Here is an 18395-nt window from a genome sequence, read left to right as displayed (position 1 = left end):
GCTTTCAAATCTCTAAAGTTCTCTTGTTTAAATTTTTAAAATTCCTGGCGTATCTGCCTTGAACCCCTCAAGCCACAGTCATGAGAGGAGTGAATTTTTATTTCATTGTAGACACCTCCTTTCGAGCTAATTCTACATGGGAGACAATTTTGATAAATGATAGGTAACCATTGTTATCCAGTCCTTCCCTCAACAAATGCAAAGAACCAGGAAGCGGCACCAAAGAGATTTGGAAAACAAAAACAACCACAGCCGTTTATTCTTGATCTTCGACACTACTTGTTTCATGCTTCCTTATTTTCCTCCACATGTTAAATATACAATAACCAAAACTTTATTAATATACACATGCGCAGCATGTAAGCGTGGTAGGTGGTGAGTAAACCCGGTCCACGGTTGGTTTCTGCACCAAGGTTTATGAAGTAGGCCTCTGTGTGGCCTGTGGCCTTGTGCCATTCCAAAGTGGAAAAACCTTAAATGAAGAGCAACATAAGCCACACAGGACTAAAGAAGGCTGATAACACTGAAGAGTTTCTGTTCAAACTAAGGGACAAGTCTGCTTTTATTTTTTCCTTGAGACTTCACTTTGTTCGTTTCTCCAGCAAATGTTTTAAAATTAGTAAAATACCAAAGGAGACCTGAGCAAAGAGACACGGAATGGAATCAGATAAAGCATAAATGGAATCCAGGAAGTGCTGTGTTGGACAACTGATAAAGTTCCTTGATGAAGAAAAAGGAGCAGAATATTTCATCAGCCCATATTTCCCTAGAGGGGAAAAACACTTACATTTTGCTTTTGGATAAATAGCTAAGGCTTTTACAGAGGGGAAAAGAGTCGTGGGAAAATGGAAAATATCTCTAATGTCTATAGCACACAAAATAACTAAGAGTAATAAAATATTAAAAAGCAAAAGGGTATCTGTAAAAAAATTACAGTGCACATGTTGGATGAAATGTAAAATTATGGGATTAAATGGTTGTGTTACTGAAATAGCGCTTGGTAGATAAACTCAAACATTCCTTTTCAAATTCAGTTTCTCAGAGGTTTGACTTCAGATGCCTGAGCACTTTCGACATTGTCTTTGCCTTTATTCTTCATTCGGATAAACACCACTGCTAAAATTATACCTAAAAGAGAAAACTCAGGGTCAAATGGATGGAATCTTAAAATGAACTTGTCACATTCATTTAGAAAGTAGGATCCTGGTAGGAAAAAATGATTCATGTAACTTCATTTTTGTTTGTGGTTCAACAAAGTTTCATTGTCCTAGTGAATAAGGGATTCTAGACACTGGCTTTCTTGGATAAGTAAGTTTATCACTTATCTTGTTGTTAATAAGTATGAATCAAGTCCCAAATCATTTCTGAGCTGGTGCCTATTGCTGGGTCTCTATCAAGGAATATAGGACCTAATGCCTGCACTGCTCTGAAAACTAAGTGAATAAGCATCTGATAGAGTTCCTGAGCTTTGCATATATTCAATAAAGGCTGATTTCCCCCTTCCCTAGGGGAAAAAGTCCAATCAGAACAACCAGAAAGCTGTTCTTTGACCTGCTCACCTACCTAAAGCTTACTTTCACTGTGTCCATGCCAAATATCGCATTTTCTTTGGCTTTTTCCACATGGCTCCAGCTTGAGTAGACTACCTAATCTTTCTGGTTTCTCCCATCTCTGAACTCCTACAAAATTACATTGTTCATTCTAACACTAAACATGTACTATTCATCAGAGACCAATATGGGAAAAGGAGTTGTTTAAGGAAATTAACCTGGCAGTAAGTTTACAGGAGGAATCATCACAGAAAGACTGGATGTTCAGAGACCCATTAAGAATCTTGCAATAATCTCAACCTTATTTTGAAAAATGTAAGAATATGAAACTGTAAGATCCTATTACTTCTATCTCTAGATATCCCCAAACTCATCCAATCCCTAAATTGTGGTAAAATTATGCGATTAAATGGTCATGTTAGAAAATTGATATTTGATGCATAAACTCAAAAATCCTTACAAGATGGGAGGGCACATAGAATAAGAAAAGGCATAGAGGTAGTGGGGATCTTGGTGAGTGGACCTCAAAAAGCCAGCTTAATTAGTATGAAAGGTGTGCACCAGACTGCAGTCCTCAGGTAGAAATGATGGTCACCATGCATATGTTAGGATGGGTAATGGCCACATCATAAAGGCCCTTGCATGTCATAATAATGATCAATTTGGACGGAAGGGTATAAGGAAATGAAATCCCTTTTAGAGCTGTGAATTAGAGTCCAATGTGACAGATTGGGTCATGGCAGAAAAGACCAGGTGCTGAGAGAACAATTAAGAATACTTAGAATAATCCCAGTCCTTCTTTTGAAAGAGAAAGGATGTGAAACTGTGTAAACGCCTTCACTCAGGTGCACATGAATTGATGAAGAATCTATTTCTAACACTTAACTTGTGATGAGGACAAGAATTGAAAGAGGGTTATCGTATAGAGGCACTGAGCTGTTCACAAAAATGAAGACAGCTAGAATAGGGGACTCTGCTGTCCAGCCAGGCCACAGGCCAAGCCAGAGTGGAATTATTCTGGGGCAATAAAGAATCAGTGTCCACAGTCACACAAATATACAGAGGGAAGTTCTGCAAAATTTCAGGTATGTCAGCATCTCCACTGGAAGGCGAACTTCTACCTATTCCAATAATAGCAGACTAGACCATAAGGCTCCGGGAGTGCAGCATCTGTGTATGTCTTACCCATCACTGTATCCCCCACATCAAACACAGAGCCTAGGGCACAGAAATGCTCTTGCATTTCTTTCTCTTTCATTATAAAAGTTTGGTAAACAGCGCAAAATATAACAATTTGTGCTTTAAAGCCTCTCATGTTATATTTCCCAAAATAACCAACAAGGCAATGACAGGTAGAGGGTGGTCCTAAGGCAGTGTCTCCCAACCAGGAAAGTTTGATATAGTTGACAGGTGATCCATATTCTTGGGTGTTGTCTAGGTTGCCATCTGAGCAGCCACCAGACTAGCCCATGAAGACAGAGCTTGAGGTGAGCTCATATTTCTGAGGCCCAGGACAGAAACCCTTGGATCTGAGAAATCATACTCACCAATGACCAAAATGGTGGTCAGGAGTACACCAACTGCCATGCCCACAGTGGGTATCCCAGCCTGCTGACCTGCTGGCCGGAAACACCTTCCTTCCACACACGTGCAGAAAGTAACTGAAAAGCAGAACAGTATTTGGTGGGACAAATTTTCAAGCGAACAGTTGCAGAATCCCAAATCAAAGACAAGAATTCCCTCAAACTACCCATGGTGACAGACATTACCCTAAGTTTCCTGCAGCAAAATACACACCTGGTAAAGAGATAGCCCCTTCCAAGGGTGGCCGACCACCATCATTGATGAGGATTGGGATGTTGTAAATTTCCTCCTCAAAGCCCGTGTGCTTGGTGGAGAGTATGGCATGCGTTCCTGTCAGAATAGGGAAAAAAATGAATGACATGAAAACACAACTTCAGACCCCTGGGTCAGCAACAATAAGGCTCATCTTTGCCTCATATATTATGATTGACTGGGAAATGGCTCGATGTAAGTATGGGTCAAACTACCAAAATATCACCACTCCACATGCGCCTACCATAATGTCAAAAAGGCTAAAGTGTCCTTTAAGTTCTCAATCCATGATTTCTCTGTAGAAATGAATACTAAATCCAGTCAGTTATCATCATTCCCTGTAGTTATATTCTATAAAGTTGCCGCACACACTGAATTAGAAAGAGAAAAAATACTTGAAGAAATAATTGGTAATTTTTTTTCCAAATTTGATGAAAACTAAATCCTCAGATCCAAGAAGGTCAGCAAATCTCAGGAAAAAGAAAAAGAAACAAAACTATGGCACATAATAATCAAATTACTTAAAACTAGTGATCAAGAGAAAATTTTAAAAGCATCCACAGAAAAAAGGACATATTACATTCAAGGGAACAAAGAGACAAAGCAATCCAGAACACAGTGGAGAAATATCTTCAAAGGACTGAAAGAAAAGTCTCAATACATTTAAAAGTATTCCAGTCAAATTTCTCTGGGTGACTATGGAATTAAGTTCAAAATCAGTAATCAGAAAGATGCAGGAAATTCTCAAACATTTGGAAACGAAATAACATGCTTCTAGATAACCCATGAGCCACAGAAGAAATATAAAGAGAAATTAGAAAATATTTTGAACTAAATGAATATGAAAACACAATACATCATACTGTGTGGAAGGCAGCTAAAGTGACACAAAGATAAATTTATAACACCAAACACCTATATTAACAAAGAAAAAAGTTCTCAAGAATTGCCTCAGCTTTTGCAGTAATAAAAATAGAACAAGAACAACAAATTAAATACAACATAAGAAGAATAAAACAAATAATAAAGATCTGAGCAATGAAATACACAACAGAAAAAAAGAGAAAAATCAATGAAACCAAAAGCTGGTTTTTTGAGAATATGAATAAAATTAACAACCTCTGGCCAGATTAATCAGCAAAAAAAGAGACATAATTTTCCAACATCAGAATAAGGTGATATCACTACATGGTCGGCAGATATGAAGAGAATAATAAAATAATATCATGAATAACTTTGTGCCAATAAATTAGACAAATCAAATGAAATCAACAGATTACTTGAAAGATACAAAATAACAAGGTCAACCAAGAAGAGTGTAATTTGCATAGCCCTATATCTGTTAAAGAAATTTAATTTGTAGTTAAAACTTCCTACAAAGAAAACTCCGGACACAGATGGTTTCACTGGTGAATTCTGTTAAATTTTAATGAAGAAATAAAAAACAATTTTACACAAACTCTTCCAGATAATTGAAAAAGTAGAACATTTCCTATCTTGTTCTATGAGGCCAGCATTACTCTAATACCAAAACCAGACAAAAACCCTACAATAAAAGAAAAATACCACCAATATCCTTCATGAATATAGATGGAAAAATCCTTAAAATTTTAGCAAATCATATGCAACAATATATAAAAATGCTAATATCTCACTACCAAGTAGGCTTTATCCCAGGAACAGAAGACTGGTTTTAGGTCCAAAAGTTGATCAATAACCAATTAACATACCAAAAAAAATCGACCATTTAGGCATCTCAGTAGATACAGAAAAAGCACTTGAAAATTCTAGTATCCATTCATAAAAAAAAAAACCAACTCTCAGAAAGTTAGGAACAAAAGATAAAGTCCTCAATCTGCTAAAGGCATCTATATAAAAACTAAAACTACCATCACATTTAATGGTGAAAGACTGAATGCTTTCTCCCTAGGATCAAGAACAAGCCAAGTGTTTTCTTCTCTTACTGCTTTCATTCACCATTGTCCTGAAGGCTTTAGCCAGAGATAAAGCAAGATAAAGAAATAAAAGGCATCCAGATTGGAAAGGAAATAAAACTGTTATTATTCACAGACAATATGATTGTCTATGTAGAAAATCTATGGAATCTTAGGAAAAAAGAGAGAGGGAACCAATAAGCGAGGTCAACAATGTTACAGGATATAAGAGCAAGACATAAAAATTAATTATATTCCCCTATCCTGGAATTACTTAAAAATTAAAAATTTTTAAATAGCACCAAAAATATGAAACGCTTAGGGGAAATTTTGCAAGAATTATACCCTGAAAATTAAAACACACAGCTCAGAGAAATTAAGGAAGACCTAAATGGATGGAGACGTATATCGTGTTCATGAATGGAAGACGTAAGTTTGTTCCATCCCTCAGTTTCAGCTATAGAGTCACACGATCCCAATCATAATCTCCAGAGACTTTTTTGGTAGAAATGTACAAGCTAAATTCTAAAATGTGTATTGAAATGCAAAAGATCTAGAATAGACAAAATAACCTCGAAAAAGAACAAAGTTGGAAAACTTATACTACCTGACTTCAAGTCTTATCATAGAACTACAGTAGCCAAAACAGTATAGCTTTGGTGTAAAACATACACAAACAGATCAAGAACACAGAAAAGAAAGTCCAGAAATAGGTCCATATACATGTGGTCACTTGATTTTTGACAAAGCTGCCAAGACAATTCAATGTGAAAAGGATATTTTCAACAAATAGAGTTAGAACAACTAGACAGATACATTAAAAGCAATGAACCTTGACCTTTACCATGCACCATATACAAAAATTAACTTGAAATGGACTGAGTTAAACATAAAAGCTAAAACTATAAAACTTTTGGGAAAAAAAATAGACAATTTTAGTGACCTTGGGTTTGGCAAAAATTTCTTAAACATCATCCCCTAAAAAGTCACACAAATTATACAAGAAAAAAGATCAATAAGTCAGACATCATCAAAAACTTTAAATTTGCCCTTCAAAAGACACTGTTACAAAATGAAAATGCAAGCCACAGCCTGGGAGAAGATATTTGTAAACATACACCTGACAAAGAACTTGTATCTAGACTATGTAAAGAATGCTATGACTCAGCGAGAGAAGCCACACAGCCAAATAGCCAAATTTTTTAAATGGGCACAATATTTGACCAGACACTTCACTAATGAACATAAATGGACGGCAAAAAAAGCACATGAAAAGATGCCCAACACCATTAGTCATTAGGGAAATACAATTTAAAACCATAATGAAATACTATCACATTCCCACTAGAATAGCTAAAATTAAAAAGACCAAGCATAGCAACTATTGAGGAGAATGTTGAGCAACTAGAACTCTCTTATACTGGTGGGAATGTAAAATGGTACAAACTATTGAGAAACAATTTGACGTTTTCTTAAAAACTCAACCAAACAGCTACCACATGACTCAGCCATTCCACTTCTGGGTATTTAACCAAGAAAATGAAAGCATCTGCTCCTACAAAATACTTGTTCACAAATTTTCATAGCAGCTTTATTTGTAATACCAAAAGTTGGAAGCAACCTAAATGACAATCAATAAGTGAATGAATAACACATTGTGAATATCGCTCTACAATGAAAAGGAATGAAGTACAGTCAGCCCTTAGTGTCTGCAGGGGATTGGTTCCAGAGCCCCCGGGGACACCAAAACCTGTGGATGCTCAAGTCCCTTCTATAAAATGATTCCCCTCTGGAGAGCTTCCCTGAGCAAGTTTCCAAAGCGTGAACTTCCTTCCTGGAGCATGGAAGAAAGCTCTGTGTTGAGTGCTGTGCGCATACCAAGGCAAACAAAAACCAACTTCGTCACCCATTGGTGTTTTTCTCAATGTACTTTTGACAACTCACCGTTGATTTTGGAAACTTCCCAGTCATTTTGTAAGCTTTCACTGCCAAGGGAAAATGTAAACTGTGGACCTCGAAATGACTGCTGATCATCATCAGTAGCCTCAAAAATGAGACTTCCAGGGGCTTTGAGGGGATAGCAGAAGAATAAGCCTGTGTATTCCTTGACCAGACGTGGAGGGTTGTCATTCACATCCGTAAGGGTCAGGTGGAAATTCGCTGTGGAGCTCAAGGAGGATCCACCTAAAGAGTGAGTGGTTGAAACATGGTATCAACTCTCTCATTTCCCTCTTAATAAAAAGCGGTATTTCCTTTTCTTTCAAAAATGAAGCAATTACAGTTGAAACAATTGGTAGTAGAAAGGAAGGTAATAGAAAGGCAGTAGAGGTAGTGGAAAGAAAACAGGCTTTTAGAATCAGACCTGGTTTCACTCTGGTTAAAAAGTCTTAATGATAATAACAATAACTAAGATTTACATACTAATAGTTTATATACATTACTTCAAAACAGCTCTGCTGTACATTTACAGATGAGAAGACTGAGGCTCAGAGAAGTTGTGTGACTTGCCCAAGGTTGCACAGCAGTAGAGAGGCTTCCAACCCAGCCAGTCCTACTGAAGAGCCCACACCCTCAACTGCTGCTCAGCACTGAGTTGGACATGTTCTTTAAGTTTTCTAAGCCTCATTTCTTGAGCTGTAAAACATGTGGCTTTGTGAGGATCCCACAGTAGTGTTGTCAGAAAATAGTACAGGGGTGCACAAACATTATTCACTACAGTGTAGGAGTGAAAAATTTGGACTCTGGAGCCTGCTGGTTGGTAGCTGTGTGATGACTGGCAAGATACTTAACTTACCAGTGCCTTGGTTTCCTCAGCCATAAACTGTGGTCAATAATAGTAGCTACCCCATAGTGTCACATGAGGAGTAAGTTATTACACTGAGTGCTTAAAACAGGGCTGTCAGCACCACGTCAACACTGACTGTTCTCATTCTCCCTGACATCAACCGCAGGTCCTGCTTCCACAGGTTCTCACTCTGACCTGCCCGGACTCCTGTAAACTCATTTTCTTCTCACTTTCTTCTATTCCCCTGACTACACTTAACCCAAGGAGGAAAAGCCACTGTGCTCTTGAAGTCATTTCATGTATCTGCGTCATTTCAGGGCCAACAACTGCAAATGGAGCCAGGCTTTGGACACTGGTTTTGATCCGTGAAGTTTCTAAAATGTGAGAGGCCTTGAGGACACAACCAAAGTGAAGCGTTGATCCCCACGGTATGTCGCAGGAGAGTGCACAGCACAAAGCTCAGGCAGAAACTTTCTGCTGTTTCCTCAGGAGCTTTCAAATCAACAGTTAAATGGATACAATATGATAGCGGAGTGTGCTTAACTAACAGCAAGCAAGGCAGACAGAGCTGGACCCTGACCGGCGCCAGCACGGCCCGGCCCTCAAGCAACCATTCCACATTGAGCATACATTTCTGCATTTCTACCCCCGTTGGTTTAACTTGACTGCAGTACTTTTGTTTTTCTTCATCTTTTCACATGCAGGGACCATTTTTCTGATTCCTATCTAGTGGAATGTTCCCCATTCCAACTTCCAACCCTGGGCCTCACATTTTGAAAGTTTATTTTTGGTCTAAAATGAGATTTATTTAGTCGTAATTTGTTCAATTCTCTCTTTTGCTAATCCAGGCAGATATACTTACCATCGAATTAGAGGCTCTGATCAGTATAAGATCTACAGAATTTCTACTCTAAGTTGGAAAATTCCATTTACACAAAGAAACTGACTGTTTTACTTGCCAGCTTTATCGCTGGTAAGCATACTATTCCTGTGAGTTTATTTTTATTTTTATTTTTTAATTCCGTGGAATTCCACATTCAGAACCAGTGGGCAATATATAGCACCATAACCGAATTAAATGGGATGCAAAGATTATATAAGGACGACTCACACCTCCTTGGCTTATCTATATAATAAGTCTTTCCTTTCAAAAGTTCACACTATTTCATCAAAACACAGATACCCAGGGCCACCCAAACCTGCTGACTCAGAAACTCCGGGAGTGAACTCCCAGTATCTATATTGAACAAGCTTCCTGGTGATCTGGCACATACCAAAGTTAACAGCATTGCATGAAACATTTTCTGTCTCAAAAAGGATATGACCTGAGTCACTGGAATTTAAGGCTGAAAAAGCAAGCAATGGTCTAGGCCAACAGGGCAGTGGTCTGACCTTGCTCCCAGGAGAAACCCACAACCACTCTAGAGGAACAGGGGTAGTTCAGCAGGGACACAGGAAACTTCCTAGAAGCTGGAGCCCCTGCAGGAAACCACAGAGTGAGCAGCACCCCTGAAGCCGAGCCAGCATCCAGGTACAACCCCGCCTGCAAGAGCCCTGCTCAGGGTCGCAGGTGGTTCTCATCTTGAACAAGTCCAGGAAGACATGAGCATTTTCATGCACTTTGGTATCCTTCTCGTCCTTCCACTGTGAGATATTCTCACAATTTGACCCAGTAGAGTTCCCCATCTACCTCACCTTCTCTCCAATTTCCATTCATGTATCCTCTAATAATTTGTTACTTTTTTTCTTTTTGCTCACCTACTTCAGTTGCCAACACTTGTACCCGATACAGACTTGCAGCTTCCCTGTCCAGCCGAGCCGCACTAAAGATCTCACCAGTGACGTGGTTAATTTTCAGCCAACCTCTCGTGTCGCCTCTCAGTGAATAACTTCATAAAGTGAAAGAGCAAAAGAAAGCCCACATCACTGTGTGTGAAAATGTGAGGATAGATTATGCATCAGTATGCTACCATAACAGCACTATCCCTTGCGTATTATTTACAACATATTTAAAGAATCATTATCTAATATTATTAGTGCTTTATTTGTATACCATCTATCTTCAAAAGGAAGATTTACTCATCCTTACAAAGTGGTAGTTGTACTTGTTTTATTAGAAAAGGTATAGTCACAAACTCTAGCGGAAAAAAATTTAAACTTTTCTGGCAATCAAAGAATTCCAGTTAAATGGGTGGATACTCAGGCTGCTGGTGGCACAGTGAATTCCCTCATTCAACAAACATCCATTGAGTGCTTAGCAAATATCAGGCAGTGGACCAAGAGAGGAGATTACAAAAAGGGGCTCTTAGGCCAGTGGAGGAGATAGATGCAGAAATAAAGAATTCTAATAAAGTGAGGTAAATACAATGGAAGGGGCCCTATGGAATCCCAGAGGAGTTCGTGGGAATCACAGAAGTCTTTCTGAAGGAGTAGATGTTAACTTAACTAAGGCAAGAAAAAGGAGGATGCTTCAAGTAGAAGGGATTGCATGAGCTAACACAAAGAAGCCAAGGAATAGCTTGGTGGGTGTGGGGGAGTCAGACATTCCAGCAGTGTTGGGATAAAAATGGGAAGGAGTGGATTGCAAAAGATGAAGCCAGGGAGACTAGAAAGAGCCAGATCCTGGGAAGCAATGGGCAGCCTTGGAATGGTGTTAAGCAGGAAGGTGACCTAGTCATATTTATGTTTTCAATGGAACTCATTGGTAGCTGTGTGAAAGATGAATTTGAGAGAGAAAAGACTGGAACCACAGGAAAATCAACTAGCACAACCCTTTGAGAAGCAACACATCATAGTCATAAGGATGTCCAAATCTTTAGACCAAAGAATCCCACTTCCAGAAATTTTCCCCAAGTAAAAAACAGTTTAATAGAAGTTAAAAAAGAATTATATGCATATATACAAATTCGAAAAATTTTCTACAGTAAAAAAATACTGGAAACAACCTCCACGTCCAAGAATAAAAGGGTGATTGAAAAGTTATGATGTGTCAGTTCATCAAATTAATTTGTTTCCCAATGTTAATATATTCTATATGCTAAGCACTGTGTTAGGCTGTGTGTAAAGGTGATGAGCAAGAAATCCTATGTCCTCAGGATTTCATCCTGAGGGAGATGGGAACCCTTTGGAGGGTTTGCAGAAGAGTCACATGACCTAATTTACTTTTTCAAAGAACCACTCTGATTGCAGGGCATAGACTCAGGATAGGGTGGAGGAGTGGCAGGGGCAAGGATAGAGCCAGAAAAGAGACGATGGTGACCTGGACTGTGGTGGAAGTGGTGGGAAGCAATTAGATTCTGGATATATTTCATTGAAAAGAATCTCTAATATTTGTTGGTGGATTGGATTAGGATTCCTTGGGTGCTGATGGATTCTAAGTTTGTGGAGCTGAGAGAAAGAGAAGAATTAACTTGCTCAGGCCAAAAACTTTGGAGTCATCCTTAAATTCTTAACTGGCTCATTACTAGCATCTGAACTATTGATTATTCCTCATTCTTGAAAGACTTCATTTGTCTTCCAGGCCTGTCTCTTAAAGGGCACTCTCCTTCTCAGTCTTCTTCCTCATCTTTCTGATCTCAACTTAATAGCATATACACTATATCTTTCTTTGATCCATTGAGACATTTTCTTAAATGACTTTGTTATCTCCACTCATAAACTGAAATTTTTATTCACTTGTCTTTAATGATTTTTAGCATTCTCATGAAGGAAGCAGATGGATTTGTTAAAAAATAAATGGTTGTAAAATGGTAAACCTTTTGTGCCCCATCATAATCTGTGGCTCTGATGTATAGAGTACTACCTACACTAAGCCATACAGTATGACCCGCACCGTTCGCTCCTCTGTTATGTGTGTCTTTATGACTCTAGAGGAGGGGGTGGAGTGTAAACAGTGGGTAGGACCTTTACTCCTTGACAGACAATCAGAAAAAGGTCTTAGAAGTGATTCCAAGTGCCTAAATGACAGCTCACAGAGAGGCAAGACTCCACCCAAATGTTTAGAGAAACTTAAGGAATTGTCATTCATAGCCACATGTATTGGTTTAAGTCATGCTGAAATATTTGTCATGCCCTAGACAGCAGAACTAATGTTATACAATAGAAGCAAAAGGGTTCAAGTCCTATCTCTGTGCTTATTAACTACATGATCTTAAAATGGCTATAGATATTGATACAGATATGGATACATACACATACATATATATCTTGGGCAAATTAGCATTGTACATTTTTAAGGCAAATCTGTGTGCCTTAAAAATGCATACTGAAAAATTAATTGCTAGGGTGGTAAGATTTACACGTTTTGTTTAACCGCCTCAGCCTGAGCACTAGCCTTTCCGGGGTGAGCTCTGGAATGAATCTTGTTGCCCCAGACCTCCTCTCTGGAGAGCCAAGGAACCTATGCACTCTCCATCCAGAAGATTCCCTTAACCCTGTCAGGTGGCTGAGTCTGTCCAGTTGGGATTTGCTCCATTCTTGCGGTCTAGAACTCCAGTACACCTTAGGGGCTGGGCTAGAACTCTTCCCCAAACCCTGGCCCCCATGACTGGTTCAGACACAGGGCCCAGCTTTGGGCAGCCCAGTCTCTGGATTCCCATTTCTTGAACTCACCGGCTGTTAGCTGGGACCTGTGGCGCATGGGCTGGGATGGAACCTGACATGCTTCACACTTGCCTGACCCTAGATTTTCATTGATGACCCCAAGGGAACTGATGCCTGCTGGAACCAAGGTTAAGGTGAACACATGCACTGGGATATGGCTTCAGATTGCTGGCTGCTCCCTTAGAGGAGAAGCTGGAGTCAGGCCAGCTTCTCTGCCCCTCCCAGCCTTTCCTCCTCCCCACTGGTCTTGGTCACAGCACAGCCAAGCTTGCCAAGCACTGCTCTCCTCTACCTTATGTCCAGACCTTCCGGATCCTTGGCAGTCACATTGCCCACTTTAGTGCCTATAGCCACATCTTCACTGACTTTTGCTTGGAATACTTGTTGGGAAAATTGGGGTGCTTCATTCACATCTGTCACAATAAGTGTGAATTTGGCAGACGAGCTAGAGTTGCATTTTACACCAGGAACCAAAGGCTCAGGATTTTCCGCGTGGAACACAATGTTGTGAACAGCTGCTGTTTCAAAATCAAGAGGCTGTATAGGGAAAAAAAGAAGGAAAATTAATTTTGGATGATGAGCTCTCTTAAAAGATTCATTCTCTACACTCCTTTAAAAACTCTCTTACAGACAGCAGCTCTGAATTGAAGTCAGCAAAAACCTACTTCTCAGAATAATAATAGAGCCATGAAACAGTCTTTCCTGCAGGACTTATCAGACCTTATAATATGCTAATATGCACTGTGACTTTCCTAGAAGAGGAAATCAAGGCAGTACTCCTCAAGTTTATTTAACCCTGAGATACTTCATTCATAACAGAAACTTACTGATTCTCTCAAGAGAGTTCGCAGAAGACATCTTGGAAAATGTTATATAGCAATTTCCACATTGTATGGAGATGACTTCCCAGGCATCTCAGGATCCGAACCTCAAAAAAAAGGACTTCAAACTCATGGAGGGTGGGAGAGGTTCGTAGAGATGATTGAAAGAGAGATATCACCTCTTGTTCTAGGCTATGTGGACAAGACCAGGAATGAATAACAAAGAAACCAATTTTGCTTTAGTGGAAGATTTAACAATTAGGGCTACCTAAGACAGAAAGAACTGCTTCAAAAAACAGTTAAGTTCCCATCTCTGGAAGCTTCCAAGAGTGGGCTTAAATAACATGTGAGAGGTTAGCATAGAAAGGACTTAAGTATCATCATTTAAGCAATTAGTTGTATGTGACTTTTAAGTTCCCTCTCAAGGCATAGATGAAACTGGCTCAACACAAGGTTGACATAAAGGAAGCCATATTGTAGAAAAGAGACCATGTCGTGACTTTGAATGACTTCTGACTAACAACCCAGCTGGATTTGCACCCTCTAGGAGATCCACCCATTCTGTAGATTTTATGACCCCTGCTAGTGCATATCCCAGCTGCGATAAGATGATAACTTCATTATTTTGAGTTCCTTAGGAATGTGATGACCCCTGCCGCCCCAAACAGAGAGTCTGTGCTGATAGCCATCATCAGTGGAAACTGAAAGATCTGGTGTGGTGACTCCCAGTCTGTAACACCAGAGGGTCGACATTCCTAACCTCCTCCCTATAACCCACTGGCCTATATAACTGCTTCAAGATTCTGTGCCCCCTTAAGATAGTTCTTTTGGACATTAGTCGGCCATCTTCCCTCTTGCTAGCAAGCTGTAATAAAATGCCCTTTCTCTGCAGCCATCTTGCCTCTTGATGATTGGCTTTTGTTTCGCAGAGCTGATCGTGCTTTTGTGCAGTAACATAGAGTCCATGATTCTACAGGGAAAAATTTCCAAACATAGAGACCTGCTGAAGAGTGGAACAGCCCTAAAGTCAGGCTTCTTGACTGGGATTAAAAGGCTTCCAGAGATCTGTGAATACCTAGAAACCAAAATCTGAATATTATATATATGTGCACGTGTGAATTTTTTTCTAGGAAGAAAATGTATAGCTTTTGTCAGAGTCTCAATGGTACCCAGGACCTCAAAAAGTTGAAGGAACCAAAGCAAAACCCAAAAGATACCTTATGGATTATGGAAACTGCACTATTTTATTCACTCTTCCAGGTCTGGAGTACACAGGACCTGATGGCGAGCTGTCAGTCCTTTCACTTTAGTTTATATCAGTTTCTCATTGGTTACACAGAAAAGCTAATATCTGTTGTGAGGAGACAACCTCAAGGAGGGTTTGACGTATGGTTGTACTAGCTCATCCTGCCCTTCTCTAACATCTGAAAAAATGCCCTCCCTTGTCAAGAATTGGCTCAGTGCTGTCCTTTCCATATTTTCTTCCCTGATCACCACTCTCTATTCCCAAATGGATGAGCTGCATATCCTCTGTAATCTCATTGTACCTGACCCAGGATGCTAACTCTTTGGTTATTTATTTTAGATATTTATTTTAGATCTTTACTGACCATAACATCTCTGAGAGGAAAAATTGTGTTATATTCATTTTTGCTTCTCATCTCTTCCTTGACACACAGAACTTATAGTGTATCAGTCAGGAAATATAAAGATGAGAAAGCCTTGGTCCTTCTTGAGTCCTTGAGGGCTCCAGTGGCAAAGAGGTTCCAAAGAAAATCTCCACTCTCTAGAAACTCCTCTCCTCCATGCATACACAACATCATAACCCATTTTTTAATTCTACAGAGAGTACAACAGAAAGATTGCTCATATGGAAGAGAAAGAATTACATGTGAAGACTCAAGATCATTTGAGATAGAAAATAAGAAGAAACTGACAGGATACAATATACAGGATATAAAATTTTATAAGCCAGCTAAGAAGTAAAAAGAGAGGTTGTCCACAGAGATAAGTACCCACTGTCTGCAGGACATGGCCCCAGTGATCGAGATGATCTCTTGATCACTACTATGTAGTCTGATAGTGCTCCTCACCTGGGGCAGGATGGGGCGGGTGCAAGCTGGAGCTCCTGACTCCAGGGACCCACTCCTCATCTCAGGAGATGAAGGTGAGGGCGTCAACTGAGACAGGCTGGTAGATGGAGCAGAAAGACAGCAGCCCCCAGAGCAAGTCTCCAAGGTGGACAAAGGCCTCAGTCTCTGTTCCTTGCTGGTCTAACCAAGCCCAGGCTCAGGCAGGCAGCACAGCCATCTGTGTGCTCAGGCAGAGGAGGCACATCCCATCCTCACCACCAAACAGGTCCTAAGTCCCCTCCCTTGCTTTCCCGTCTCTTTATGTGGCCCCCAGAGGTGAGGGGTAAAGAAATGAGATGGCATGTCTGCAAATGAGAAACAGCCTGTGTTACCAGAACAGAACCTATGAAGCTAGGAGGAGAGATGGCAGAGAAGACTGTGTATGTCAAGCTAAGGAGCTGGAACTTTATCCTTGAGGAGCAGAAAGAGGTGTTAAGCACAAGACTGACAAGGTTGGATTTGTGTTGTAGAAAGGTAACTCTGGGAGCAGCCACATGTGGGATGGAGCTGAGTTGTTCCAGATCCGGACAGGCAGACCAGTTAGGAGAGGATGTCAGCGCTTCTTAAACATTACTAAATGGAAGAACAGTGAGAAAAGGAGCAGTCTGCTTAACCTTGACATCAGAAAAACACTGAACCAAATCCAGAAAAAAATAGAAATAAAAGATACTAAATTAGCAAATGATAATCAGTGGAGCTTAATCAAAGCCAAGCCTTGTTAAATCATTTGTATCACCTTTCATAACAGGGGGATGTGCCTGCAAAGCCAAGTCAAGAGACCCATCCTGGCCTCTTGGGCTGGCCTCGGTTCCAGTCTAGGGAGACGCCTTCATCAAGACAGCTGAGAAAATATGCTCATGCCACAGTTCCTCTTCTGCACACAACTGCTTAAAGGGTCAAACCCAGTGATTTAGATTGAACCTGGAGGCAGAGATAAAAGCGCTGAGGGAGAGGGGTTGTTATTTAACATTTTCACCAAGGATGAGCAAAAAGTGTGTGCATTCATCTTCCAGATGACACTTGGGCTGGTTAAAAATAGGTCATGTACCAAGAATTTGAAAGGACCAGTCATAATGGAGAAGCGATAAAATTTGCATTTTTAGAAAATTAAAGCTAAAACAAAACTCTGATCCTCAAGAAAGGGGGTCCCAAGAGAGTTATTGATGAATCAGGCAGGGCTCAAAAGAATAACCTTCCGCTCCTGACACTCGCTTGGCCCCAAGACTATCATGATCTACAACACGACAGGCCAGAGCTTTGGGTGGCAGTAAATATTGCGTAGGACAGTATTTCTAAAACTTGTTTAATCCTAAGCAGGACTTGGGGCATGTGAAATAGTAGAAAATATATATATTGGTCTCTGCCCCTGGTTCCTGACACAGTGCTCCTGAAACCTTGTAATTTCCTGGGAGATAAGACTGTCTTTTGTTCTTTTGTTTGTTTGTTTTTTAAGATCTATAGTAACGTTAATTATAGTATATTGTTTTATTATAGCATATTCTTATAGTTGTTCTATTTTATTGTTGGTTATGGAGTGCCTTTAGTTCTAATGAGGCAACTCTGGGTGATCTACTGGATTGCTTCAGGAGGGGGACTGGTCACCAGAAAGACCAAAGCATGATAAGAAGTTTGGAACTTTCAGTGCCTCCCTCCACCCCCTCAACTCTGTCTTCCCCACTCCTCCCTAGGAAGGGGAGAGAAGCTGGAGATTGAGTTAATGATCAACCTTGCCCGTGTGATGAAGCCTCCGTAAAAATCCCACAAGAACAGAGTTGGGAAAGCTTCTGGGTTGGTGAACACATCCATGTGCTAGGAGAGTAGGGCACCCCAGTTCCATGGGGACAGAAGCTCCTGAACTCAGGACCCTTCCGGACCTCACCCCATGTATCTCTTCATCTGGCTGTTCACCTGTATCCTTCATCCTATCCTTATATAATAAACTAGCAAATGTAAGTGTTTCTCTGAGTTCTGTGAGCTGTCTAGCAAGTGATCTGAGGAAGGAATCATGGGAACCTCCAATTTATAGCCAGTCGGTCAGAAGCACAGGTGACAACCTGGACTTGCCATTGGCATCTGAAGTTTGAGGGGCAGTCTTGTGGGACTGAGTCCTTAAGCTGTGGGATCTGATGCTGTGTTCAGGTAGATAGTGTCAGAATTGAGCTAAATTGTAGGACATCAGGCTGGTGTTGGAGAATTGCTTTATGTGTGGACAACCACATCTCTGGTGTCAGAAGTGAAGTGTGGTAGTAGTATGAGAGCAAAGGCGAAAAGTAGGAGTGTTCCTCCCCTTCACAGGGCACTTGTTAAAATTACTGGCTTCTCCCCTGGAGAGACAGAGTCAGCAGTCCCCCGTATGCACCATTTGACTCTTGGATTAGGCAAGTTTGACTCTCTTGGCAAGAGATGAAAGCACATCTGCCCACAGGCAGAATCCTGGCTTCCGCCCTAGCTCTAAATAATCAGAATTAAGATAATGCCAGACATTTATTAAGTTTACTATCTGCTGGGTGCTACGTTAAGAGCTATATATGTATTCTCGCGTTTAATCCTCCAATATCCTTATAATGAACGTGCTATCATTTTACCCATTTTTACAGATCAGGAAACTGAAGCATGAGAGGTCAAGGTCACGGAGCTAGTAAGTAACAGCAACAGAAATCATTTTCTGAGAGGAGCCAGAAGCCTGGGGTCACATTCCCAGCTCTGCCGCCAGTGGAGGACCTGAGCAAATCTTG

At 40.4% G+C, this 18395-nt stretch overlaps 1 protein-coding gene across 1 annotated transcript in view; it reads right to left on the bottom strand.

Moving 5' to 3' along the window:
* Positions 1–228: 228 nt before the first annotated feature.
* The window catches only part of CDH17 (cadherin 17), a 62189-nt gene continuing 44022 nt past the window's right edge, over positions 229–18395 (bottom strand). The window contains exons 13-18 of the mRNA XM_046642152.1: positions 13000–13244; positions 9864–9994; positions 7265–7504; positions 3348–3464; positions 3098–3211; positions 229–1128 (exon numbers count right to left, since the gene is read on the bottom strand). Coding sequence (XP_046498108.1) covers positions 1031–1128; positions 3098–3211; positions 3348–3464; positions 7265–7504; positions 9864–9994; positions 13000–13244 — 945 coding nt within the window. The 3' untranslated portion in view covers positions 229–1030. The remainder of the gene's footprint in view (positions 1129–3097; positions 3212–3347; positions 3465–7264; positions 7505–9863; positions 9995–12999; positions 13245–18395) is intronic.

The sequence above is a fragment of the Equus quagga genome, chromosome 16 (genome assembly GCF_021613505.1).
Source record: "Equus quagga isolate Etosha38 chromosome 16, UCLA_HA_Equagga_1.0, whole genome shotgun sequence".
Taxonomy (NCBI): domain Eukaryota; kingdom Metazoa; phylum Chordata; class Mammalia; order Perissodactyla; family Equidae; genus Equus; species Equus quagga.
The sequence above is the reverse complement of the archived record's forward strand: the minus strand, read 5'-3'. Positions and strand labels throughout refer to the sequence as shown.